The sequence below is a fragment of the Mustelus asterias genome, chromosome 4 (assembly GCF_964213995.1).
Source record: "Mustelus asterias chromosome 4, sMusAst1.hap1.1, whole genome shotgun sequence".
Classification (NCBI taxonomy): domain Eukaryota; kingdom Metazoa; phylum Chordata; class Chondrichthyes; order Carcharhiniformes; family Triakidae; genus Mustelus; species Mustelus asterias.
This window is the reverse complement of record NC_135804.1, coordinates 140,724,094-140,751,399: the sequence shown is the minus strand read 5'-3', so window position 1 is coordinate 140,751,399 and position 27,306 is coordinate 140,724,094. Positions and strand designations below refer to the sequence as shown.

Sequence of the window (27,306 nt, the reverse complement as noted above, 5' to 3'; positions counted from 1 at the left end):
TTTAAACAAAAGGGCATTTTTACCACATTTTCATAGAAATTCCAGCTCCATGATAAAAAGTATATGTTTTAGTGAAGACTCAAGGGGTTCCATATTTTGAAATGTTAGAATCATAGAATCTCTACAGTGCAGAAGAGGCCATTTGGCCCATCGAATCTGCCCCGATTCTCTGACAGAGTATCTTACCTAGGCCCTATTCCCGTAACCCCACATATTTCTCATGGCTAAAGGAATACTAAGGAGCAATTTAGCAATGGCCAATCCACTTAACCTGCATATCTTTGGACTATGGGAGGAAACCAGAGCACCTGGAGCAAACCCATGCAGACACAGGGAGAATTTGCAAACTCCACGCAGACCGACAATCACCCAAGGCCAGAATTGAACTTGGGTTCCTGGAGCTGTGAGGCAGCAGTGCTAACCACTGTGCCACCAGTTATTAATTAGTTATATGACCAAACAAAATACAGTATGGACAGGTACAAGTCAGTATGTTCTGAAAGTTTTATTTTTTATCATCAAAAGAGCAAATACAATAAATAAACTTACATTCTAAGGCTCAAAATTAAAGAAACTAGAAAAGTGACTTAACAATAACCTATACTAAGGAAGAAGCTTTGTTACAACTATATTTACATATTAGTAGTTTTATTATTTTCACTGGTACAAAAGCATTAATCTTGCTTGCACAATAGGACATAACGTTATTATATAGACCAACATAATCTTTCCAATCTGCATGTAACTAGAAAAAAAATTACTGTAATGCAAGTGTAAAAAGATTTTCCATTCTGCAGTTTTGTTCTAATCTATGCATGCAAAACTGTTACAAACAAAATGACAGGCTATTATTCCTTTTACATGTTTAGTTACTTTTCTACATTTCAGAAGACTTATGGGACCATGTTTTCCCCCAAAGTGAAGCATATATACAATGTTGATCCATACAGTGAAGCATTTACAAAAAAAAATCATTTTGCTAAGAGTCTACTCCTGAATAGGTACTAAACAGAAGTGTTCTACGAAATGCATTTCCAATATTGTAAGCCGACAGTACTTAATGTGTAAGCAAAATCATTCTTGCTTTTTTAATAATGTATACCAAGGTAATGATAGGCCGGGTCAACTGAATTTTTTTGAGCTAAGAAGATTCAAAAAATCTGATAAGCATTTGGGTGAAAAGGCATCATTAAATTGCGTCAACCACCTCATTAATAAAACCTTGCAATCCCCAGCCATCTGAGTGGTTGTGCGCCCAAAACTTACTTTAGCAGTACAATCATTGGAGCTACAAAATGATAAATTAAATCCCTAAGCATTTATAAAAATTACAATTAAGATGCTACTCCACTTTGAAAATGGACAGCAGGATATTGCTTTTGTTAAAAATCATATAGACTACCAACTTCACAGTAGAAAAACAAACAGGAATAATATTTGAAAAAAATTGGAAGCTGGCAAGAAAATATCACTTAACATGCATATCCCAGGTAAGCCAGACATTGTAAATAACAGTTCAATTTTCGAACTGTCAATTTTAAAAGCTTTCACCCCAAAGTACTGCATTAGCATCCAGCTTAATAGATATAACACAGCAAATATCTAGACAATGGCCACGAGGAGTCAGCTTGGTATTGGGTGATTCAAAATAATTCACCTTTCATGGTGGACTACACAACAGGCTCTTGGGTTAGATAATTTTTCCTAACCCATCTTTTCTCATTATTAACTCTATATGTATTAAATCTAGTTTAATTAGGCACATTATTATTTTGTTTTAATTCAAATGGATGCATTATTACTATAAAGTTGTGAAAGCGTGATTAATACTGCAAGACAAATGATCGTGGAATAAAAGGAAGACGGGCTTTCTGTGTTGAACTATTGTTCAACCCAGAACAATATGGATTGAACCTATTTTCATTAATCTTTCCCTTCCATGGCGTTGGCACCACAGCTACTTACACCAGCACTTGCACCTGTCCATCAATACCAATTGAGGCTGAAACAATGCCTTCTACCACTGAAAAAGCTTTGTTTTATGACATTGCTAACTAAACACTCTCTTGCACTTTTGGTCACTTTCCAGTGATGTTAGCGGCATCAAGATATTGAAATGTCACTTCAGGAAGAAGGACCGTGTAATTAATTAAGCGTGTTAAATAAGGTGATTTACTACTTGTAGGAAGATGATTTTAGAGTTTGCGAGTAAAGAAAACCAACAGCAGCTTTTCACCCCAGCCCTACAATGAGAAGTGCTAACACATAAAATTCCACAAATTCAGTTTCTGAGCAGAAATATGTAAAACATAAACATCTGGGTAATGGCTGTTTGATCAGTAAAGACTAAAGAAATTAAAAACTCTTTCAATGGTATACATCAGATATAAATGCCCATTAATATCTGGCCACTTCCGACGAAACCTCTGTAGAAACTGCATTTTAGTTCAAAACCATGACTGGATTCTGTTGCACATTCATGTTGTATACTACACTGACATCATTATGTTTAACAGAAACACTTTTTTTAAAAAAAAGACTAAGTTAGCCATACAATGGTCCAGCCACTGAATCTTTTGTTTGCCTGAAACACAAACGCTTAACCGGTCTGTTAGTACATTAATATTGCCAATGACTGTCAGTCAGCAGTTTACCAGGTAACACAATCCACTTTCTTACTATGTTTAAGTTCCATCACAGTCTGAATGACTTCATGCCAGTTCTCGGAAGGATTCTGGTATAACAAACTCTAATTCGGAATTGCCATCTAAGGAATTGTACCTGTAAACAGGGGTTCCTTCCTGAGGAAAAATATCATCCCAGCTTGTAGGCTTGTTGCCTCCTATGGTCTCCGGGGTCTGTGGTGGAGCATCTGTATCGTCATCATCATCTACATGATACACAATTCCATCTTCATTAATTTCAGTCATGGCACCAGATCCACCTGGAGTCAGGAATCCGTATTGCCTGATCTGTAAGGTTTTGCATGGCAGCAAGCGGTAAAGTTTGGAATCGGAGACAGCCTCGTCTTCAGTTGCATTCTTGCCAGTTTTTTTACTGTGGACTGACCTGATGTGCGATGCCATCACCTGGTAGTTGATGAAGGTCTCGCCACACGTCAAGCACTGGTATCGCCGTTCGCCAGTGTGGAGAATTTCATGCTTAGTACGATATTCTGCAAGAGGGAACACTTTCTCACAGTAATGGCAAGGGTATTTCTTCTCCCAGGAATGAACATTGAAGTGTCTTCGCAGGCTAGTCAGGCAGGCATATGATCGCTTACAAACAATACAAACATAAAATACCCGTCCATCTACAATTAACTCATAATGATCTTGTTCCCTTTTCATTCGTTTTGCATCTGGAAAGTACTGATCATTGATGAACACAGGTCTTGAGTTATTTATATGATTAGAGGAATTTTCAGGCATGATTTGAAAACTTGAGTGGCCGCCATCACCAGATACCTTGTCTCCAATCAGTAGCAGCTTTTTTTCAGGGGATTGAGGCTCCTTGTTCTGTTTGGTTTCACGGTTGGCAAGGTCATCTTTGTTTGGTACCACAATGTGATAAGTGTTGGGATTTGTGTCAATATTTGCATAGACTCTGCAACCTTTAGACAAAGTATCAATGGCAGCCGTTTTAACTATGGTTACAGGATGATTGCCATCTTGAATGTATTTTGCATTTCCAACCTTTGTGCTTTGTTGGTTAATTACAGTATTCTGCCCACTCCCTGTGCTCCCGTCAGGGATTTTGCCTTTGAAATCCCCAACTTTCGGTGATGTCTCTGGCAGTAGAGCAAGATGTTTTGTTTGAACCCCTAAGTTGTCAGAACTCACTGGTATGTTGGGGATGATAATGTTTGTTTGCACTAAACTGTTACTGGCTATATTGGAGGGCTGTTTAGGCGGTGTAATTTCACTGCAGAAAATGACATCATCATTATCCTCTGAATCTTCACCACTGACTGAGGCTTGACTGTTACCTTTAGAATCCCCAAACTCCGCACTAGACAGAGAGAAAGCATCAGTTATTCGTGGTCCCACACCGCCTTCTTCAACATGTATAATCAAGCGTTCAGGTTCCACTGGTGGATCAGCAGCCACTTTTTGTGAAGCCTCGCCCTTGGAATCTGTCACAGGAGCAGCAATGTCTGTAGCAGGTGCTGCTGCTTTTAACTTTGAAAGCGATTCCCCCAAGTCAGCAAGGAACTTTAGCCCCAGGGCCTGCCCAGACTGAATCAACTCACTTACAAGTTCTGCATTCACACGCACCAACTTGGAGCTGTAGATAAAATTCAGAACCTCTGCAAAGACCTCTGCTCTGACAAAGTTCAATTCGAGGACTTGTCCGTATGTGTTTTTAGCGCCATCGAGACTGAAAAGCTGATGGAAGTAGTTACTAGCAGATGACAAGACATTCTTATGTGCTCGAAATTTGCGATCTCCCACAATTATGGTAATATCACAGAATAGTCCTTGGACACGCTGTTCATTTAGAGACTTCAACAATGTTCCCGTGTGATGAATGTCAGTTGCACTAATAAGTTTTTTGCTCTCCATAACTAGATCAAAAATAAAGACATTTCCAATGAAGATCTGCCAGCTGACAGACTACGTAAATCCTGTTAAATGAACAAACTTAGTCCAAAGTTTTACAATTATATCAGCAGTAATCAGAAATTCACAAGCAATATTGGCAAACCCTTTCTGTTATACTCTCAGATAAAAGCAGTTTTATTTATTTTATTCCATGGAAACAGTAAAGACTTGATGCAGCCTAACATACAGTTTAATGGTTAGCACTACTGCTCACAGTGCCAGGGACCTGGGTTTGATTCCCGGCTTGGGTCACTGTCTGTGCGGAGTCTGCACGTTTTCCCGTGTCTGCGTGGGTTTCTTCCGGGTGCTCAGCTTTTCTTCCACAGTCCGAAAGACATGCTGGTTAGGTGCATTGGCCATGCTAAATTCTCCCTCAGTCTACCCGAACAGGCGTCGGAGTGTGGCGACTAGGGGATTTTCACAGTAACTTCATTGCAGTGTTACCATAAGCCTACTTGTAACACTAATAAATAAACTTTAAACTTGATCCGGTTCAGATTGTAACTTATCATTTATAATCTCACAGGGCCAAATAATACACCAGAATAAGCCCTTAAAACAAATCCACTCGGCAATATTTTATCATAATTACATCCAGGCGTTTGTCCTTAAATTATTTTGAAATTAAATTTGAAATGATTCACCTGAGGAGAGCTGTTGTCCTACAGTGTACATTTTGTCTTTAATAACATAGGTTGGGGTAAAATTTCCAAAGGGGTTCTTCCAATGTAGAACCACAGAACCCCTACGGTGCAGAAAGATGCCATCCGGCCCATCAAGTCTGCACTGACTCTCCGAAAGGGCATTCCACCCAGGGCCTCCCCTCCGCCTATTCCCCATAACCCCACACATGGCTTGTCCACCTAACCTACACATCTTTGAACATTAAAGAGCAATTTAGCATGGCCAATCCATCTAACCTGCAGATCTTTGGACTGTGGGAGGAAACTGGAGCACCCAGAGGAAACCCACACAGGCACGGGGAGAACGTTCAGACTCCGCACAGACAGTCACCCGAGGCTGGAATTGAACCCGGGTCCCTGGCGCTGTGAGGCAGCAGTGCGAATCTCTGTGCTGCCCCTCCCACCTTAAGTTTTGTTGAAACAGCTTCTCTGGTGATTTTCTACAAAAGTTAAAGATCAGAACTGCTGTGGAAATTCTGCGCCAAAGACTGTGGTGCCTGATGTTCAGGCCATTCCAGAGGACACATTGGAATAAACTTTGTTAGAGAATTTAAAGAACATGTGACTAAAAACAAATGATATCCTGTGGCGTTGTTCATGGGGAGTTAGAGAATCTACTGTTCCAATGACAAATAATGGATAATGAATTCTAATATATTTAATCTCTTGTGGCAAATAAATCTATTTCCGTCACCATGCAGTTGCTTCTTTTCTATTCCTTTCCGGGTTTTTTTGTTTCCCACTTTTTTTTTCTGTCCCTCCCTCTATCTATTTGGTCATCACTTTACTCATTGCGGTACTGATATCACCAACTAGTCTTTGACGTGGTTTCCATTTCACTCTTTCTGTCATTTATATCTTCTCTCTCTTCCGCATGTTTCCAATGACATTGTGCTACTCGTAATGGTTTCCTTTTCGTTTATTTTGCCCCAGGACTTGCCAGAAGGTGAAAAATAACAACGGCGAGTTTTATGGGCTAACTGAAGCTATCAGTGAGGCACTGTATCACAAGCAAGTGACAGAGAAATGGAGCTCCATGAGGGACATTCTGTGGCTGACACGAAGCATAGTATTTGGGTTAGAGCTTGGGAGGAAGAGATCAGAGAGCCAGGCAGCTTGGCTGGGTAGTTGGGAGAGAAAGGATGATCACATTAAATAAGTGTGGAGGATGGGATATAGAAGGTGGAAGTGCTGAAGGCTGGGGACATTTGATAAGTTTGCAATTTGGGATCAACAGCTGAGTAGCATTAGGATGGCATCAGCCAAGAGGGATCTGAGGAGACTGTGGATTGGTAGGGTGGACTACTGCTCTGATGAGTGGGAGCAGTGGGAATCAACAGGGGAGTGAAAATACTGGTAATAAAAGCACTGGATTGTGGAAGCACAGCAAGATGGCTTTTGGGAGAATTTGAAGTAATCCAAAACACAGGCCCAAGTTCTAAATACAGGCCCAGGTCCAACGGCAACCAAACTCAAGAAAAAAATTATTTGCCAGAAGCAAAATGGAAGAATTGCAGATATGATAGTGTTGTCCACTTTGAGAAAGAAGTGCCACATAGAAGACTTAGGTCATGAAGAAATGCTTAGATGGGGAACAACTGTTCTTTAAAGTGTGCCCCACTCTAGCTCTTGGGAGGAGCTATTTAATTTTGTTGTAACACAATCCTACAGCCCTGGAGCAAAACCTTGTTCTTATATTTTCATGCCCACATGTAAGTTGCTCAGGATCATCACCATCATCAAAATAAAAGCTCTCTAATTCAGTCACCTTCAAGCTATTTTGAGCTAAGCCATATCGAGAAGCTCTCAGCATCTCATAACGGCTCAAATATTTGCCTTTTCTTTCATTTCCTCCTCTTCTCCTACCCCCTTCCCCCTCCACCACCACCCGAAACCGCCCCCTCACCCCACCCATTCTGTCTTATCTTCACAAAGCCTGCACAATTACAGTCCTTGCCTTCTTCTGCCTGCTTCTCCCTCCTACTTCAGTTTTCACTTTTCCTCACCTCTTGTTAATCCCCAAAGAATTTGAGGTAGGCAGGTGGGTCAAGAAAGTACTTTCAGCATGGCAGGGTTAGCATGGGCTGCAGGAATGTCTTGGGCTGGAAAGCTATCCAAGACGTGCCTAGGATGGGTGGATAAAGAGAAAGCATTTAGGATAAGCAAGCAAGAAAGTGAGCTGAGGAGCATTTGACTGAGCAGGTAGCCTGGCAGATACACTTACAAGCATACAAGAGCAGGGGATCAACTAATAAACAACTGGCAGGGAGTGGGATGAAATCAGTAGGTTGAGAGGTAGCAGGCAAGTCAGGATTCATCTTCTATTTTCCGAAGTGAACCTGTTGACCACTGTTGTGTTTAACTGCAGCATTCCAAGTATGGTTAGTAAATTCTGTACAAGAGTTGGCCAAGTGAAGATAGGATCAAACCGGTGCTGGGACAGGAATAACGTACGGCTAGCTGAGTGGGCCAGGGAAAATTTGAAAGGACTTTCAGCAATTCTGGTTCAGCTACTGAAGGGAAGATAAACAGCAGGTTGGCAGGGGTCACTTGATAGAGCACAGGGAACATAAGAGGCAGGCTAGGCTGCAAATGAAGCAAAAGGACCAGGCCTAGTGTGGAATACTGCCCAGGAGTGAGAGCAGTGGGAATCTGCATGGGTGTGGAAATACTGGTAATAAAAGCACTGATAGGATCTGGGTTGTGAAAGCACAGCAGGTTGGCTTTTGGGAGAATGAAGGCTGGGAGAATTGGAAGTAATCCAAAACATAGGCCCAAATCCACACTTGACCTGGTTTAACCATAAGAAGAAAAGGGCTGGTTTGTAGAAGGGGGCACAGCAATCAGTATTTGCAAAGGAGTTGAAATGAAGAAGGGATGAACTATCGGGATAGGTATCGACTGCAGTGAACCAGAAGAAACTTAAACATCAGCAGCAAGGCCAAGCCAAATAATTCTAGGCAGATATGGCAAGCTCAGAGTAACTTTCTACCAGAAAATATTCTAGAGATTTACAAAATTGTGTCAGAAACTATACGAAGAATATGTATTTATTATTTAAAATAATAAAAATTAGAAAATTTAAATAAAATTTAGAATATGTTATTCTATATGGTTTAAGCATTCCTGGGTTTCTTAGTTTACATGTGTGCATATTTTTTCAGTTAGCTGAAAAACCAAATCTCAAATGAAAGTCATAAATTTGTTTGGGTAGACTCTGACTCTTGCTAGTTCATGATTGGTAGGTTTAGGAAGAAACTTGAGCAATTAGATTGCTCAGTTTTCCTGCTGCTTATTGGCTCCTTATTTTTACATCACAACTGAATTTAACCTCTTAATTTATTCATTTTCATCAATTGGGTAATGCATTTCAGCCAATCACTAATTTTTGTATCTATGCTCCTTTTAAAGGACTAATGTGTCTGGTAATTTCATGCACGACCCGAGGCAGACTGGACACGAGTTCAGAATTAAGGGAAAACCGACTGTCAAGATATCGAGCTAAAGTTATGTACTCTGATTGGAGAATGACAAGTATCGTTTAAGTCGGCATTTGTTAGAAGTTCTACATTTACCTTTTATAATTATTTTCAAAGGTCACGCTTTCTTTGCAATGATCTGCAAAAAAAATAAAGACATATCATTTTAGATTGAAATGAAAGCTTCGATACAACAATAAAACTCCAGAAAGCAGATTTTTTTTTAAAAAAAGCATTCTATCATAATAAACTGGCTAACTGAAGGTCAATTCACCTTTCAGTTTATTCTCAAACTGAGGTTATAACAAACAAAAGTTCATCAGTTCTGTGCCACCTAAAAGATTTTCACATTTCCTTTCCATTTCTGGAAGCCTTTCACATGTCACAAAGCATAAAGCTGCTGGTCCGAATTGCTGTCCTGGGCTTATTGCAGTTTCTGTACCCTCTGCAATCTGAAATAATTCCGAGCAACGCCTCAACGCCCAAATTACACATTTATTTCACTGTCTCTCTGAGTCAGAACTTCAGAATGGACAAAAGCTTAAATATGTTAACAAAAACATATTAGCCAAGTGAGGATATATGAAAATACGAGGTGCTTTCCTTTCCCCAGTACCAGTGGCTTTCCTTTCCACCGCACTTGTGGCACAATGTCATCCTCCACCAGATTTTTTTTTTAAAGAAATGGACTGCAGAGATCACTGAGAGCACGTACTAGAACCTAGAGTGTAACGTAACTGCTACTGAGGGGCTCAACTGCTTGCTGGAGTATGTTTCCGTAGGCAACAGATATTGTCATACAAATGTTCATTATTCACGTGAGCTTCAGTGTAGGAAGAACTCATTGCTGCTCTCCAGTATCCCATGGCCATCCTCTCTGTGCAAGCCTCAGCACTGAATGTTTACTGGCCATTAGACAAGACAGCATCACAGCCAAGCCCAAAAGCCTCTTTACTCAACATCTACATATACACATTTTCCAGCTATCAGTTCCACTGGTGGGAGAGCTTCATGAATGGGAATATTTGAAAGTCTTTCTATTTTCTTCATAGTCAACTACAGCATTGTCCTGGCGGACACAACCCAACTCAATAGATCAGGATCAATTCATAAAATCCCTACAGTGCAGAAAGAGGTCATTCGGCCCATCAAGCCTGCAATGACAATCCCACCCAGGCCTTTTTCCCTGTAACTCATGTATTTACCCTGCTAATCTCATTGACACTAAGGGGCAATTGAACATGGCCAATCAACCTAACCCGCGCATCTTTGGAGATCTGAGATTTCCTGACACTGTAGATTAGGTCGTGCATTTTTGTTGAGCCATCAACAAACATACATTCCAATATTACATCAATTTCCATACACTGTGATTAGAAAACTTGGGATTTTGAAACAAGTGGTGGAATTCGCCCAAGGAATTTCTATGCTTTGGCCCGAGCGGAAAAACCTGTGAGATTCCCACTGGGAGGGTTGGTGTGATTCAGTTCACAGTTCAGTCATACTTAGAAATTTATTTGGAGCCTGGGGAGATTCTCACTGAATTCTCCCACTTTTTTTGGAGTGGGAACCTAAACCAGCAAGCCTGGCTCCTCAGAGATCGCGCCAAACAATCCTACACATCCCCCTCCGCCATTCCTACTCACAGGCTAAGACTACCCCCTCCACTCACTGGCACCATTATTTGCTGGTACCTACACCCATCCGCCCCTCCCCCCACAAGTGCAAAAGGGTCAGCAAAGGACACCCCTCCCCCCCCCCCCCCCATGGGCACTGCTAGATTGGCACTGTCCAGTCAGTTCCCCAACCACCCGGGGACTTCAATGGCCTCTGAGACCTCCAGTGTGGCAATCACAACCAGTTTCTGTTTTTGGAAACCAGTGGTGATTAACTTCAGGTTTTCGCTGCCCCCATGGGTTGGAGAATTCCGGGAGCAGGGAGAATCCAGTTTAAAGCCGACACAGCATAACTGAATCATGATTTAAATATGTTAATCTGGTTCCCACCCTTTTTAACCTTAAGGGTTAAAAAAAATCTGGAACTGAATAGGGTTGAAATTCCTCCACATAGTATTTTTACTGCGGTGGTTAATGCAATTGCGCCAAATTCCTGTACATGGTATTTTACTGAAATAATCCAGTACTTTTCAACATTTTCACTAAAACATTGTGCGTAGGAATTTGACATGAAAGTGTCAACCACCAGCCCTAAAAATAGCAGACGTCAGGACTGTCAACATCCCGTGATCAATGCACGGGTTAATGAATTTGTGACAATGTATTTTACACAAAAGGTTTAACCAATACTAATGCATGCAAGTATTTCAAACTCTGGGCTTTTAGGTAATTTTCTTCCCTCAAAGCCACTTCCGTGTGATAACCCTCCAAATTTATCAAATAAACCACGATTTCTAACAAATTGATTTAAAACCTACCTTAAAGAAGAAAGTCTTTGTACAATTTGTGCCTCTTAGACAGCTGCTAGTCTGCCACTCCCTCTTCATAGAGGTTTCTGGTTATTTTTAACAGGTGAAAATTACATAAAATAATGTATTCCTATGAATGCAAACACCCAATCCAGCACAGCTAATGTAATCTGACTCATCATTACCACTACTTGCTGAAACTATAATGGAAAGAGGAAAAAACTTTTTGCTTTAGAATTTTTAAGAACCTAACAAAAACATTTTGGCCGTGCGCTTCTGTACCTCGGCTGTAGCTATCAGATATTTTCACTTAAGCTCAAAATTAGCCATTTTTAAAGTATTAACCAAACAAGATCAAAATATTGGACCCAACTTTTTGGTTGTGGGTGAAGCTGTTGACCATGAAGAAATTAGCCCACAAAGACCTTGTGACTTCTGTGGAATGGGTTTTCCCCTTTCCCAACAGCAGTTTCAATCTGGAACCAAGTCAACAGGCTCTCCCAGCATCAAACAACAGTGAAGTCAGCAAATGAGGTAAGCAACCAACAACATTAAAATATTTGCACAGACAGCAAACCAGGAAGTCAAAAGCACTTTAAATTTTCAGATAGCAAAATAAATGATCAAGTGGGTAAAGGTAAAAGTTGAAATAGCAATATAAACAAACTTTTAAAAAATTAAAGTGGAGATTTATTTTCACAATGGGGAAATTTGAAAATTTCCACAATTATAATATTCCAAGGGCCAACGAAGATGTCAGCAGTAATTATAAAGTTATTACCCCATCAAAAACTGAGTTACACCTCATTCAACAAGATGAAACTTTTTTTTTAAGGGCCTCTTATAAGACTAACAGCAGAAAGGTGGAGGTTCTGGATTTTCAGTTTGTTCTGCACATCTGCAGTCTCCTAGAGCTGCAGTCAATTTCAGTGGACACAGTAAGAAGTCTCACAACACCAGGTTAAAGTCCAAAAGGTTTATTTGGAATCACGAACTTTCGGAGCATTGCTCCTTCGTCAAGTGAGCGGAGAGTTGGGTTCACAAATAGGGCATGTATAGACAAAGACTGAACTGCAAGACATTGGTTGGAATGCGAGTCTTAACAGGTAATCAAGTCTTTACAGGTACAGACAGTGTGAGTGGAGAGAGGGTTAATCACAGGTTAAAGAGGTGTGAGTTGTCTCAAGCCAGGACAGTTGTGATTTTGAAAGCCTAGGCAAGTCATGGGGGGTTACAGATAGTGTGACGTGAACCCAAGATCCCGGTTGAGGCCGTCCTCATGTGTGTGGAACTTGGCTATCAGTTTCTGCTCAGCGATTCTGCGTTGGTTTCATTACACCAATTCCAGTGGTGTAATGAAAGTGAACACTGATAGCTTTGCCATTTTTACAATCACAAAATCTTGACCATTTTTCAAATAATTTATTTTCCTTATAGCACTTATTTAAGGAAAGAAATAAGGTATTTTCATTGGTCCCTTCTTAAGAACAAATTTCTTCCTGCAACTGGCTACTGAAGGTTTCCAACAATACTTTTCCTTGAACAAAAGCTACTAAATCATGGAAATACTTAATTAAAACAAGCTAATTGGTGCAACACAGCCATCTGTAGCTGATAATAAACAATACATTGCAACTTTGTAGCACCTTTCACATAGTAAAATATTCCAAGACATCCAGCAGGAGTGTTATCAGGAGGAAAAAAAATGACATCGAACCACATGAAAAAATAATACAAGTGGCCAAAATCTTGATCACAGAGGTAGGTTTAAGGAGAGTCATAAAGATGGAGAGACAAAAGGATTAGAGAAGAAATTCCAGAGCTGAGGGAGCCAACAGCTAGATCTCCAATGGTGAGGCAAAGAAAATCAGGACTGCTCAAGAGGCCAGAACTAGAGGAATGTCAGGTTCCCGGAAAGTTGAAGGATCAGAGGAGGTTACGGAAGCAGAGTGTGGCACGTCCATGGTGAAATGTGAACACAAGGGTGGAATTTATATATATAAAACACGGCTGGACTGAACACAAAAATAGGTCAATGAGCACAGGTGATAAGTGAATGAAACTTGGTTGAGTTAGAATAAAGGCTGTTTTAGATGAGCCAAAGTTTACAGCGGGTGGGAGGCTGGCGAGGAGTGCTTTGGAACACTAGCAATAAAGGTGTATAGCGTTACATATGTATTGAATAGAGTCTAAAAAAGTGTGACTACTCCCACAGCTCACTCAGTTCTTAGGTCCACTGACTTGTTTTGTATTGAGCCCCGGCAATGTGATGTTACCTTGATACCAGACAGGGTTGCAGCAGAGGTCACACTGATGGCTTCAACATCTCAGGTTTAAAAGGCGGAACGACATCAGCCAGGCTTCCCACTCCTAATCATGATCAAATTAGCCCTGCCGTGAAGTGCATCCAGCCAGATTCGGTTCTGTGGTGACACCTTGTTGTGGACCATTTCACCTGCAATCATTGCCTCAACCCGAGTGGGTGAGCTTTGATCATATGGGAAAAGGCAGCCAGTGTCGTACTCCACAAGTTCAATCCTTGACAGAGGGGTGGCATGGATACACAGGCTTACAGAACATACTGGAACATGCTCTTTCCTTGTTAAAATAAAGAACTGCACATCATTTTGAAGCTGCTGCCAAACGTTAATGATGATGTGGGTGAAACAGGGCTCAAACTCCATCATTAGTGATGAGTAAAACTGAGGTCTCAAGCAAAGTGTTATTTGAGAAGTCTGGGAAGAGGATCTGAATAATAACCAACATGAAAACACATATATCATAGTCAATGTCAAACATCATAATTGCTACTTTTAGTCTTTCAAAATTATGAGACCTTGAACAACCTTTTGTCCTTGTTGCAATGGACTCCTCTATGGCCTGTTGCCTGGATACTTGTGGACTATGGCTGGCGAGGGATTTGGCTGAAACACATCGTTTTTGTGGTTCTGACTCATGGTCTTTATTGCTACATGTTAACAATTTGATTCAACTGGCCAGAAAATAGTCAAGAATTTGCAGCCATGCCTGCCAACAATGAAGAAGTAGGTCGTTCTGACTGGAAGCTGGATGCAAGATTGATGGATTTCTTTAACAGAACTACATTTGCTCTGCTGCACTGATTTTTTAAAGATTGAATGCAGCACGGGCGGGCAGGGGGTGTGATGGTGGCAAGGAGTTTGTAGTGTTATCTACAAAGCTCAAGATCAAAGCTTTGCTGGAAACTAACAATGCAGCTCCAAATTATTTTGCACATTATTCAATAATAGTGACAAATGGTGGTCAACGTCTGTGAACGTCCTGGGTTAACTTCCATCGCTGTTTTTGATTTCTCTCAGTGCTTCACCTTGGCAACCCAACTGTAGGTCATTTGGGACTACTACTCCGTGGCATAACTTTTGGTAACATTAGATATTACCTCATCAGGTCATGAAATGATTTACTTTATAAAATGCAATGTTCTAAATGGCAGAACATGGAGTCATGGCAATAAATCTGCACATCGCAAGTTTCTAATTGCAGCCACACTGTGAAGAGAATTCTGATGCACAGTCTCACCTTTGCCAGTGCTTACACCTGCCTCCTTGTCCCTATCCCTCTCCTAAAACAAAAATCAGTGAAAATTTTGCCTATTGGAGTTAAAGGCAGATTTCTACCACCCGAGAACTCCCTCTATTCATGCCCAATTACCCCAGGTCTCAACAGCAACGCTCCCAGATGGTCAATAAGCAACCTGCTTCTAGACTTCCTTGGAACATGGCATTCTGAATCTGAATGGTGCACGAGTACTATCCAAGGAGACCTTCAGCTCCTTGAACCTCCTTTGTGGGAAGATGTTTTGCAATAACTCAATAATTCCCAACACCACCACCTCTGTCCAAAGTCAGGACCTTCACAATGAGGGTTATACAGAAACACTCAACTCACGACTTGACTGCATCAGTGCCGTCAAAGAGTTTCACTTGAATTTGAACAGCCAGTTTTCAGAACCATTTGTTGCATTAAGCAGTCATTCTAGGACTTCCCTGTCCTACAATGACTGCTTAATGACTTCCCTGACAGCTTCCCTGTCCGCGAGTGACTGTACAATACCAAACCAGGCCCAATGGAAGTTCAATATGCAGTCCTCATTGAGTCAGCACACAACTCAGTCTCATACAACCAGTTTCTGTATCCTTTTCCTTGACAGGGGAATAAAAACAGACGAAGGTCCCCACATCTGATCACAGCCCTTGCTTAAAAAGGATCACTCGTGGATGTCAGATGAAGGGAAATTTGGAAAAACAGTGCTATTTTAGGTATTGCAAAATAAAGTGCGTTATGTGAGACAATTGGTGAAAAATCTTAAGCAACAAGCCACATATTCACTGTATTATTATGATCATTTTAATGGTGTGGATCCAGGTTCTGTTTTCAATCTACAAGGGAGAATTAAAAATCTAAATTAAAGCTGCATCAGACATATCTGAATACAAAACAAGGGTGGACAAAGTGCCCATGGAGAAAAAACATCGGAAAGGTTGTTGAACAACCATAAAACTATTTTCAACTTTGAATCCAATTTTGTTTCCATCAATTTTCACAATGCCCCTCCTCTTTTCATCCTGAAGGTAATGGTTCCTTGTTAGGAAGGAGTTGAAGGGTCACTATAAGGAAGATACAGATAAGCCCAATCTTGTCCTCACCAACATCAGGCCCTTACACCTCCTGCAGCCTGGAATTACTGGGCAGTAATTGCGAGTGGCAACTTTGGTTGATAGTCCCCTGCCAAAACCAGAAATCCTGAAGTCAAAATGTAGCAAACCTACCCAGCACCCAGACTATCTAGCTCGGCATTGTGCTGGGGCCTTTCTATTTTACATGGCTCATCTACTCACTGCCTTTACGAGCTAATATTTGGCAAGTAGAGTGCAAGTGTACACGCTTATACTGCAGTCCTGCTTTGTAGTAATGCAAGTAAATTTCTAATACATGGGGTAATTTGCACAGGTTAGTGTTATTATACAACTAGCAAAGGCACACAAAACATTGGCAATCAAATTAGTAAACTTAACTATGATCTCATCCATTCTTCCCATGGAATCCCATCCATCTCTCTCATGTATTTCCACGTCTTACAGACCATTACCTCCAGCCCATGATAAATCCCCCAGCCAATTTTGAAGCCAAGGTGACACACTTTTGCCCACTTAACTCCAGTCATGAAGTTCCCAATTAGCTAAATTAGATTTTGTATCGCTTGCCTGTTAACAGTGGTTCAGACGAGAGAGGCTGCTCTAGTAACCAGTGTTTGAACACCAGTGTTTTGAGTCTTCCAAAGCACAACTGCTAAATCTTAGCTTCCATCCAAACAATTTGAGTTTGAACAGTCGTTACTCAAGATATGGATGAATACGCACTCAAAGAAATATTTGCATTTATGTAGTATCTTCTCATGTCCATTGGAAACATGCCAAAGCATTTCACATTCAATGAATTATGACGAGACGCAAGCGCAAACAAAACAGCCGCTTCGCACAAGCATATCATACAAGGTAAATCACCATTGCTCGAGGGTGGAACATTGATGACACTAGGATTTCTTCCTGTTCTTCTTCCAATTCTGTGGGATCTTTAACATCTAATTGAACAGGCAAACAAAGGCTCAGTTTAATGCCTCATTCAAAGAACCACACATGGACAATGGAGAAGTGTCAGCTCAGATTCAGGGTGTGAAACTCAAACCTCTAACCTAGAAATCACTGCTATAAATGAGCCGCACTGGAACAAAAAATACAAAAAGGCAACTCACAATTTTTGACTGATGCTCAAGAAAGTCTGAAATAAATAGGCATAAATGCCTTGTTTACATGTGTTTTCCAGAGTAAGAACTGTAGCATTGCACAGGTTCAACGATCAGTTATGTCTTCGGTTTAGAGGTGTCTTTAAATTGTCCCGCTCACCATTGTTCTTTTGTATTAATGCTCAAGAATACACTATTACCCCACAAGAATAATAATTTGGTCAGCTTTATCAATAAATGCTGTAAGTCCCGATAAGAACCACCAAATCACAATGACAAGATAATACAATCAGTAAACTGTCCTGTTTAAAATATGGCAATTCTGGAGCATTTTTTCTCAGATTTAATAATGTTCCTTAAATGCAAACCAATATATTTCAAACGCTTCAATATCAAACTTTAGACTAGAAGCAACTGTAAACAGTCCTTTAATTCTGTGGAAGTCCACAGAGAAGCGTGGCAATGATAGAAAGGATTTTGCCATCAGCACCAGCCATTCATTATGATGACACTTGCCCACAGGGGGCCCTGAAAGGGAGATCTAGAACCCGTGTGAACAGAGCAAGCAACCTTGTATCTCCTTAAACCAGCTTTGCTAAAATATTTAATTTAATACCAAACATGTACAGAAAGTGAAATAAGGGGAAGGAAAGGAAGACTGGACTAAGCAAGAGAGATAGAAAGAAGTTAGAAAACTTTACTTTAAATCTTCAACATTAATTACATTCTGAAAAAATGAGATACCACACTTGTAAAAGTTAACTTTCTGTCCTGGAGGTTGCTTTGCGGTAATTAACTTAGATTAGAATAAGCAAAACTTAACTTTTCTCTGGCAGGCTTACTGGGTACCTGGTGGGCAAATGTAGCAGCTTCATAACTTTCCATATATCTGAATGCAGGTCTCTCAGCAAGATTCCAATATAACAAAGCTTCTGGAGGAACAAGGCAACTTGGACAGCTATTTCCCAATTTCCATGTTTAATTTCACATTTACAGCTGCCAGAAGTTGCTGTCTGATTTATTCTTCAATGATGGCGTAAGGTGTTCACCTCTTTTATTTTGTTATTCCTATCGCAAAATCCAAGCCATCATGGTCCAATCTGAACTCTATCTGAAATATCCAGCATGCTCAAGCCAATTTATGTATCCATCAACTATGTCAACTACAGCGACATAATCAATTGCCACAATATATTCAACTCTACTTCTCCTCTTCCACCCTTGTCTCTGACACAGCTGCTACATCTTCTGACTGGCATTTGGCAACAGGTCATGGAGGCGTGGACATTCCCATCAGGTCAATATTGAACACATCAAAGCCACTCTTTTCAATCCCTGCCAGTTTCTTTGGCCCATCTGCATCAACCTCCCAGATTAGGGTTCTGCTGCTCTCGAATGGTACATGCATTGACATCCTGCTTTCATCCCACATCCCCTCCATCATTAAATCCATAATCTTTCAGCTCCTGACTTCTGCCTGGTAAATTCTTATCACTCCTCCACTGAGGCTTTAGCTGTACTTTTTTATTCTTTAATGGAATGTGAGCATCACTGGCTAGGCCAGCATTTGCTGCTCATCCCTAATTTCCCTTATGCACCACCTTCTGGAATCGCTGCAGTTTATGTGGTGTGCTGTTAGGGAGGGAGTTCCACGATTTTGACCCAAAAACAATGAAGGAACGGCAATATAGTTCCAAGTCGGGATTGTGTGTGGCTTGGAGGGGAACTTGCAGGCGGTGGGATTACCATGCGTCTGCTTCCCTTATTCTTCTAGGTGGTAGAGGTTGTGGATTTGGAAGGTGCTACTGAAGGACTTTGAAAGTTGTTACAGTGCATCTTGTCTATGGTACCTGTGCACCAGTGGCAGAGGGAAGGAATGTTTTAAGGTGATGGATAGGATGGTGATCAAGCTGGCAGCTTTGTCCTTGATGGTACTGAGGTTAAGTATTGTTGGAGGTATAGTCATCCAGGCAAGTGGGGAGTATTCTATCACATTCCTGGCTTGTTACTTGTGATTGATGGATAGGTTTTAGGGAGTTCAGGGGTAAGTTATTCGCTGCAAAATACCCTTCATCCTGTTCTTGCAGCCACAGTATTCATATGGCTGGTCCAGATAGGTTTCTGGTCAATGATAACCCCAGGATGTTGATGATGGGGGATTCCGCAAGAGTAATGCCATGCCTAATAAGGGTAGAGGGTTAGATTCTCTCTTGTTGATAATGGTCATTGCCTACCACTGATGTGGCATGAATGGGAAGGGGTTGGCGGAGTGGTATTCTCAGTGGACAAGTAATCCAGGGACCCAGTGAAATGCTCTGGGGACCTGGATTCAAATCCCATCACGGCAGATGGTAAAATTTAAATTCAGTAAAAATCTGGAATTTTAAAAAGTCTAATGATGATCACAAAACTTGTCGTAAAAATCCATCTGGTTCACTAATGTCCTTTAGGGAAGGACATCTGCCATCCTTATGTGGTCTGGCACTTACATCTGACTTCACATCCACAGCAATGTGGTTATAAGACCATAAGACATAGGAACAGAATGAGGCCCCTCGGCCCATCGAGTCTGCTCCACCATTCAATCATGGCTGATATTTTTCTCACCCCATTCTCCTGCCTTTTCCCCGTAACCCCTAATCCCCTTATTAATCAAGAACCTATCTATCTCTGTCTTAAAGACACTCAATGACCTGGCCTCCACAGTCTTCTGCGATAAAGAATTCCAAAGATTCACCACTCTGTGGCTGAAGAAATTCCTCCTCATCTCTGTTTTAAAGGATCGTCTCTTTAGCCTGAGGTTGTGCCCTGTGGTTCTAGTTCTTTCTACTAGTGGAAACACCCTCTCCACATCCACTCTGTCCAGGCCTCGCAGTATCCTCTAAGTTTTAATAAGATCCCCCCTTATCCTTCTAAACTCCAACGAGTACAGGCCCAGAGTCCTCAACTGTTCCTTATACGACAAGCTCTTCATTCCAGGGATCATTCTTGTGAACCTCCTCTGGACCCTTTCCAAAGCCAGCACATCCTTCCTTAGATACGGGGCCCAAAACTGCTCACAATACTCCAAATGGGGTCTGACCAGAGCTTTGGTTGACTCTTAAATGCCCTCTGAACAAAGGCAATTCGGGATGGGCAATAAATATTGGCCTAGCTAGTGATGTCACATCCTATGAATAAAAAAAAATGTTACTTGCCACTTATCAACCTAAAACTTGAATGTTGTCCAGATCTTGTTTCATATGAGGATTACATTTCTAACCTTCTCCTGACAATATGCCTCTTCCAAAATTGCAGCTAATCTCGAAATTCATTTTCATGTCCCCTTCTGAACAAAATTCATAACCAGCCCTCCTCCTCCTCGCCCCGTTATCAACTCCATAACTCTGTGCTTGCCAATTTCTACTGGTTCCCTGTGCTACAGGAAATCTACTTTAAGATCACGATATCCTCTCTCGAAAATGACTCCAGAGTCTCGCTCCACCTGATCTCTCAAGCTGTATGACCCTGCCCACACTTTCCTCGTGTCCCCTGGTCCCTTGAATCCGTCATCAGAACCCAATTATTCAATCTCTACCTTTTGCAATAATTCCCAAAATCACTTGGTCCTGGTTTCTTTCTTGTTACTGTGAAAAGCCCACTAAAAACTCAACAATCCTTTTGATCCCTTCACCCGCCCCAACCATTTTAGATTTTCTCCTTTTCCTGCTGGGTGCCTCCCTTCCCCTCCATGTTAAGTGCTCCAAACCTTCACTGGCATGTGTGGAGCACATTACTAATGAAAGCTGCTGTATTCCAAATTGGCGCTGGCGTAAACAAAATTCAATGCAAGGTTTGGCTTCCCACCAGCACAAATTTGGATCCATACCATTATAACCTGACTGGCTGCAGGCTTAAGGCTGAATCACCTCGAGTCTCGACTCCCACTATTGGCCTATTCCCTCTCAGTAATGCACCCTACAGCTGGCCTACCTAACAGCAGTCACTACCACTGCTTCGATTTAAAATGCTCCTTTTTGCATTTGCAAATTTCTAACTGCTATTGTTATCCTACAGAGAATTTGTCGTGAAACCACTGCAACGCCACACACAGATTTAACGTAATGATCCTCAAATACATCTCTCAACATCAACATAACCAAGGCTCACAATTTGTCCGAGTACTACAAGTCAAAATTGGTCTCCACGCGTTCACTTTCAAAGGGTTCATCCAGTAAAGTAACGCAGAACACTGTCTGCCGCTACTCTCTAAAGCATTCACTCAGTTTGGTAACCAAAGACCTGCCACCATACACAAACATCTAATCAAACTGCCCTGTTATATTAGTAGGTAAAAAGTAGCATTATCCACCCACACTGCGAACATAATTGATGTACATGCAGACTGTCTTTTTAAACTTGTCATAACCCAATGTGGATAGCGTGGAAAGCGAAAAGCAGCAATTGGTCTGGGGGTGTGGGCTGCTTTGGATCACTAGATTGTAGCCCATTTACACTGTTGGCTTGTCCCAGTAGGACCAACATGAGGCCTTCTACTAAGAAAGGCCTGGCATGCAACAACACTAATATTAATTCAGTTAACTGCAGCATAAGTTGGTCCTCGGAGCAAATTTTCTGCTCAGGAAAAAAGGGTCTATTTTATAAAATCCCAATTAAAAATAAACAGGAACAAATTTATCCCTACCATCCCATTCCCATACAAACAACAATGTCAGAGGAACACAGTCACGTGTGATTAATAATTCTCCCCAGCTGCTTGCAACAGTAAACAAAACATGATAGCTGCCTTTTCAACAACAAAATTGTGCCACAATCCTACACAAGGGAAAGGAAAATGTACTGTACTATTATCACCAAATTAAATGGATGAATGAACTTCAAGATTCAGTTTGATGTGTGTCCATTTGCAAGGGCCAGTCAGCGAAAGAAATGAACGGGATTCAAAATAACATCTGTTATTCAGTCTCTGGTACATCTGTACTAAAAACACAAAATGCTAGCAAGACTCAGTAAGTCTGGCAGCATCTGTGGAGAGAGAAACTGAGCTACTGGTTGGTATTTTATAACCTCGCTCGGGCGAGGTTTGGAAAATCCCACCCGAGGCTAACGGAGAATTCCATCCTGCAAGCCTCACCCGCCCCGATTCCGGCCACTGTTTCCAGTCCATATGACTAAGATTTATAGGGACTCGAAATGTTAACTCAGTTCTTCCACAGATGCTGCTGGATCTGCTGAACTTTTCCACCATTTCCTGTTTCAGATTTCCAGCATCCGCAGTATTTTATTTTTATACCCTTGTACCACTTTACTGCTTACTCATTGGTTTATGAATTTTGTCCGTTACAAAAGTGTTGAGAATATAAGCACCTGGTAACATTGCAATGCTACATCTCTTACATCATTCGGTATCATTTCCTGCTGGGTTTTTTTGCCCTCTATGCATATTGTACTTACTCCAGTTCCACACGGAAGAGCATTAGTTTCCCTATTCCGTTTGCAACATTTAATGCAATAACCTTCCTAACAATATATCCATAATGGAAGAAGACACCCATTCAGAACCACCTTCCCACATTTTGTATGAATGATTAACAAACTTATTCAGATGAATCAAGTGAATGAGGCCATCGCACATCCACATATTCAGAACAGTCACAGAATCCCAACAGTGCAGAAGGAGGCCATTTGGCCCATTGAGCCTGCACCGAGAACAATCCCACCCAGGCCCTATGCCGTAATCCCACGTACCCTGCTAACCCCCCTACCACTAAGGAGCAATTTAGCGCGGCCAATCAACCTAACCTGCACAGCTTTGGACTGTGGGAGGAAACCAGAGCACCCGGAGGAAACCCACGCAGGCACAGGGAAAACGTTGAACCCGGGTCCCTGGCGCTGTGAGGCAGCAGGGCTAAACACTGTGCCACCTCATTCAACCACCATACTAAGAACTGTGCTCCCTCATCTATCATTTCTGCTCCCTTCCCTCTTTCCCTTCCCTCCTGAAAGAAGTACTTACCCCGGTTGCAGTTCCATGTACACAAGCAGCCGACTTTACTTCAAAGAAGTGCTTTATCCTCAGGCATTGTATGGGCCCAACACCTTGGGTCCACAATATTGGGAGCGGTAAAGCAGTCTTAATCTGCTTGTCGTGGTAAACAACTGATATCAAATCCTGACCAGTTATTCAAATGCTGACAGCCAAACACAGCCGGGCCCATTCCCTGAGTCCCTTTCCTGCCCACACGGACTTGCACATTTAGGATAGCAGCTGGAAGGAGAAACTCAGTTAAATCAACTTTATTTTCCCCTCTTTAGAGTAAAGGCAAATGACATTACTACAACTGCTGCCTTGGCTACCTCAACAAAACTCAGGGATCAAACATGGCACCTTCCTAATCAGTGTGGCTCAGGGTGACACTCTGTACCCACTGAGCGAGGGAATGTAAATATTACGGATTCAAAACTGATGATAGCTTGATTGCTAATTAATGAAAATTCATCTAGATTTGTTCTCACTGTAAAGATTCTCTGCATTGTAAGGTGTTGACATTTAAGTTTTTTTGCCCCAATTCACCACAAAAGGGAAAAATCGCAAGTCTGAAATAAAATACAAAATCATGGAAATACACAGCATGTCCATCCTTCCCTGTAAACAGAAATACAAGTGGATATTTTCACTAAATCTCATCAAAACAAAAAAAAAGTAGGCAAAAGGGGAGGGTCAGGGAATATCACGGATTTTATCTGCTAAATACTGGGACAAAGAGATAGTTAATGGGTTTAGTAAGATGCAAACTGTTTTCCTTTAAAAAGTAGTTGAAAAAGCTGGGTGATATAAAAGTCATCTCACCCAATCGTTGTAAATAGGAGAAAAGTTAAGTCAAAATTGAAAAGGACAAAGTGAATCCATGCAATTACTTTTTGAGTTTGATAAGCCAAGTAAGGGAATGGACTACATTGAGAGTTAGGGAGGAAAGGTACTTGTGACATTCCCTCAGAAAACATTCTCTGCGATATTGCCTGACCCTCCCTTTTTGCTTTTTTTAAATTTTGATCAGATTTAGCCAAAATATCCACTTGTACTTCTGCTTACAGAGATTGATGGGCCTGCTTGTGTATTTCCATAACTTTGTGTTTTATTTCAGACTTCCAGCATTTGCGATTTTTCTCTTTTTAGGTGAATTGGGACAAAAAAATTAAATGTCAACACCTGACAATGCAGAGAATCTTTATAGTAAGAACAAATCTGGATAAATTTCTATTAACTAGCAATCAAGCTATCATTAGTTTTGAATCTGTAATACTTAGATTCCCTTGCTCAGTGGATGCATAGTGTGATTAGGAATCTTAAGTAAAAGTTGAGGTCAACCAGGTTTAACTAATATACAAGCCACTGGAAAGAACACTAAATAGCAGCCTAGTCCCACAGAAATGGAAGATGGTCATGGCGGCTGTGAAGAACTCCATGGCTTAATAGTTGTTCTGTTTTCTGGAAAGTAGACTTGCGAGATATGTACAGAAAGAATGACAAAATACTTCAAAGTTACAGCAAGCGGTGTACATTAAATAATACAGTAGCAAAATGTAGATCAGAACAAAAAACATTAAGTTAAGTTCAGATTACATTTTGTTCCACTGCTTTTGCACTAAAATAATTCTGTGGTATGTGCCCTGGCAGCTGTTTATTTAAAAACAAAATTTGTTCCAAGTTAAATAAACAGGATAAAAGCTGGAAAGGATTTTTATTAATTTTTTTTAAAAATGCAATTTCAGGACACTTTCCTCAAAAGTTTCACTTGCAAAAAAAAAGTGCAAATCTACACAGCGGACAATACCCCAGAACAGAGTTGGCATTCTGCAAGCACATTGAGGGTACTTTTGGCATGCATGAGGAGTCATGCATCTGACCATAATGTTCATCCTACTCCACTTAATGTTTTCCTCCTCCCTCCCACCCCACAACCCCAATTCTACACCGAGAACAGCGTAAAGGAGAAGAAGAACAAAATTGTGCAATAAAAGAACCCTAAAACTGCATGCCTGCAATTGGGAACAAGTATTTTAAACGCCCACAGGGTCAGTTGTGCCTTTGAGTGCAAGGCCTAGACAGGCCTGGAAACATCCCACTAACACTTATCTATACAATCTACACATGAATGAGTCTGCTGCTGTAATTTTTAAAACTCCTGGTTCTTTTTAACCTCCTGTGATAGATTCACTAGTCTTTTTTTTAAAAGGGGGGAAACAAGCACTGATCTGAAGCTAACTCCCCAAAATGGGAGGAGAGGCGATGGAGAGAGAGAGAGAGGAGGGGAATTACCCCATCCCCCAAAAAATATCACCTCAGAAAAATATATTTAGACAGAGAAAACGCCAAGAAGCAAATAATGACAAGAGTGACAGGCTTTTTCTCTTCCTGGTTCATTAAGGGTGCCGACGTCGCGCCGATTTCCGACCTAAAACCACTTTATTTTCCTCTCTCGCCTCAGCTTGGACGTTAGAAACCCCACTTACACTCTCAGCAAAGAAGACAGGAAGTTGCTGGTAATTTAATTTGTTGTTTTTTCTCTCCCTCTCTTTCTGACTGTACTTACGGTTCCTCCTGGGCCTTGACAAGCGAGCAGAAGAAAAGAAGAAAGAGCCCGAGCTGCCCCTGCACCGCCGCCCGGGGGCTGCAGAGGGCGCAGCGGAGCCGGCCCGCCCATCCCCCAGCCTGAGCCACAGCAGATACACAGAGAGAGAGAGAGAGAGATACAGAGTGGGATAGAGAGATACTGAGAGAGATACAGAGATATACAGACTGGGACAGAGAAATACAGAGAGAGAGAGTGGGAAAGAGAGAGAGAAATGCAGAGTGGGACAGTGAGATACAGAGTGGGATAGAGAGATACTGAGAGAGATACAGAGATATACAGACTGGGACAGAGAGAGAGAGTGGGAAAGAGAGAGAGAAATGCAGAGTGGGACAGTGAGATACAGAGTGGGATAGAGAGATACAGAGATATACAGACTGGGACAGAGAGAGTGGGAAAGAGAGAGAAATGCAGAGTGGGACAGTGAGATACAGAGTGGGATAGAGAGATACTGAGATTATATATATATATATATATAGATAGAGAGAGAGAGAGAGATACAGAATGGGATAGAGAAAAAGAGATACAGTGAGAGAGATAGAGCGTGGAATAGAGAGAGATACAGAGAGAGTGGGATAGAGAGAGACACAGAGAGAGAGATGGAGAATGGGATAGAGAGAGACACAGAGAGATGGAGAATGGGATAGAGAGAGACACAGAGAGGGAGAGATAGAGAGAGATACAGAGGGATATAGACTGGAAGAGAGAGAGAGATGGAGAATGAGATAAAGAGAGACACAGACAGGGAGAGATAGAGAGTGGAATAGAGGGATATATACAGAGGGATATAGACTGGGAGAGAGAGATACAGACTAGGATAGAGAGAGATACAAAGTGGAATAGAGAGAGATACAGACTGGGGGATAGAGATAGAGACAGAAATTCAGAGTGGGTTAGAGAGAAAGAGATACAGGTTGGAATTGAGAGAGAGAGGCTGGGGGTTAGAGAGAGATATATATAGAGGGGGATAGAGAGAGATACAGATTGGGATAGAGAGAGAGACAGAAGAAAAGATATATAGAGAGACAGATACACTTACAGATATATAGATCGGTACAGAAACAGAGATAATGATAGATCAACACACAGAAACAGAGAGATATATACACAGGAACAAATTGACTGTGAGACAGCTACACAGAGATAGACGTTAGATACACTGACACAGATACACAGACACGGAGACAGAAACATTCAGTTAGCAACAATATGCTCAACAAGCTCAGTTTGGGTTTCACCAGGGTCACTAAGCTTCAGAGCACTTTACAACCTTGGTCCATACATGGACAAAATAACTGAATTCTAGTGATGAGAGTAACTACCCATGATATCATGGCATCATTTACCAAGTATGGCACAAAGGAGCCTAAGTCAATGGGAATTGGGGAAATACTCTCCTCTGGTTGGAGTCATACCCAGCACAAAGGAAGATGGTTGAGGCCAATCATGTCAGATCCAAGACATCGCTGCAAGAGTTCCTCAGGGTAGTATCCTACAACCAACCATCTTCAGCTGCTTTGTCAATGACCTTTCCTCCATCAAAAGGTCTGAAATGATGGTATTTGATGATGACTGCACAATGTTCAGCACCATTTGTGACTCCTCAGATACTGAAGCAGTCTGTGTCTGCATGCAGCAAGATAAACATCTAGACTTGGACTGGTAAGTGACAAGTAACATCCGCACCACACAAGTACCAG

General features: G+C 41.4%; 1 protein-coding gene across 5 annotated transcripts; it reads right to left on the bottom strand.

Annotated features, from left to right (window-relative positions):
- Window positions 1-493: 493 nt before the first annotated feature.
- On the bottom strand, window positions 494-25,649 carry zbtb33 (zinc finger and BTB domain containing 33). Of its 5 annotated transcripts, none has more exons than XM_078211818.1 (4): window positions 25,568-25,635; window positions 8,863-8,905; window positions 7,294-7,412; window positions 494-4,567 (listed from the first exon to the last, which is right to left on the bottom strand). In XM_078211818.1, exon 4 carries the CDS (start codon window positions 4,563-4,565, stop codon window positions 2,712-2,714), a length of 1,854 nt encoding a protein of 617 aa, XP_078067944.1. In that variant the 5' UTR covers window positions 4,566-4,567; window positions 7,294-7,412; window positions 8,863-8,905; window positions 25,568-25,635; the 3' UTR covers window positions 494-2,711. The 5 variants fall into 5 exon arrangements, with proteins under 5 accessions (XP_078067944.1, XP_078067946.1, XP_078067945.1 ...); XM_078211820.1 differs by having other exon boundaries at window positions 25,488-25,569; XM_078211819.1 differs by lacking the exon at window positions 7,294-7,412 and having other exon boundaries at window positions 25,568-25,649.
- Between the last annotated feature and the right edge of the window lie 1,657 nt (window positions 25,650-27,306).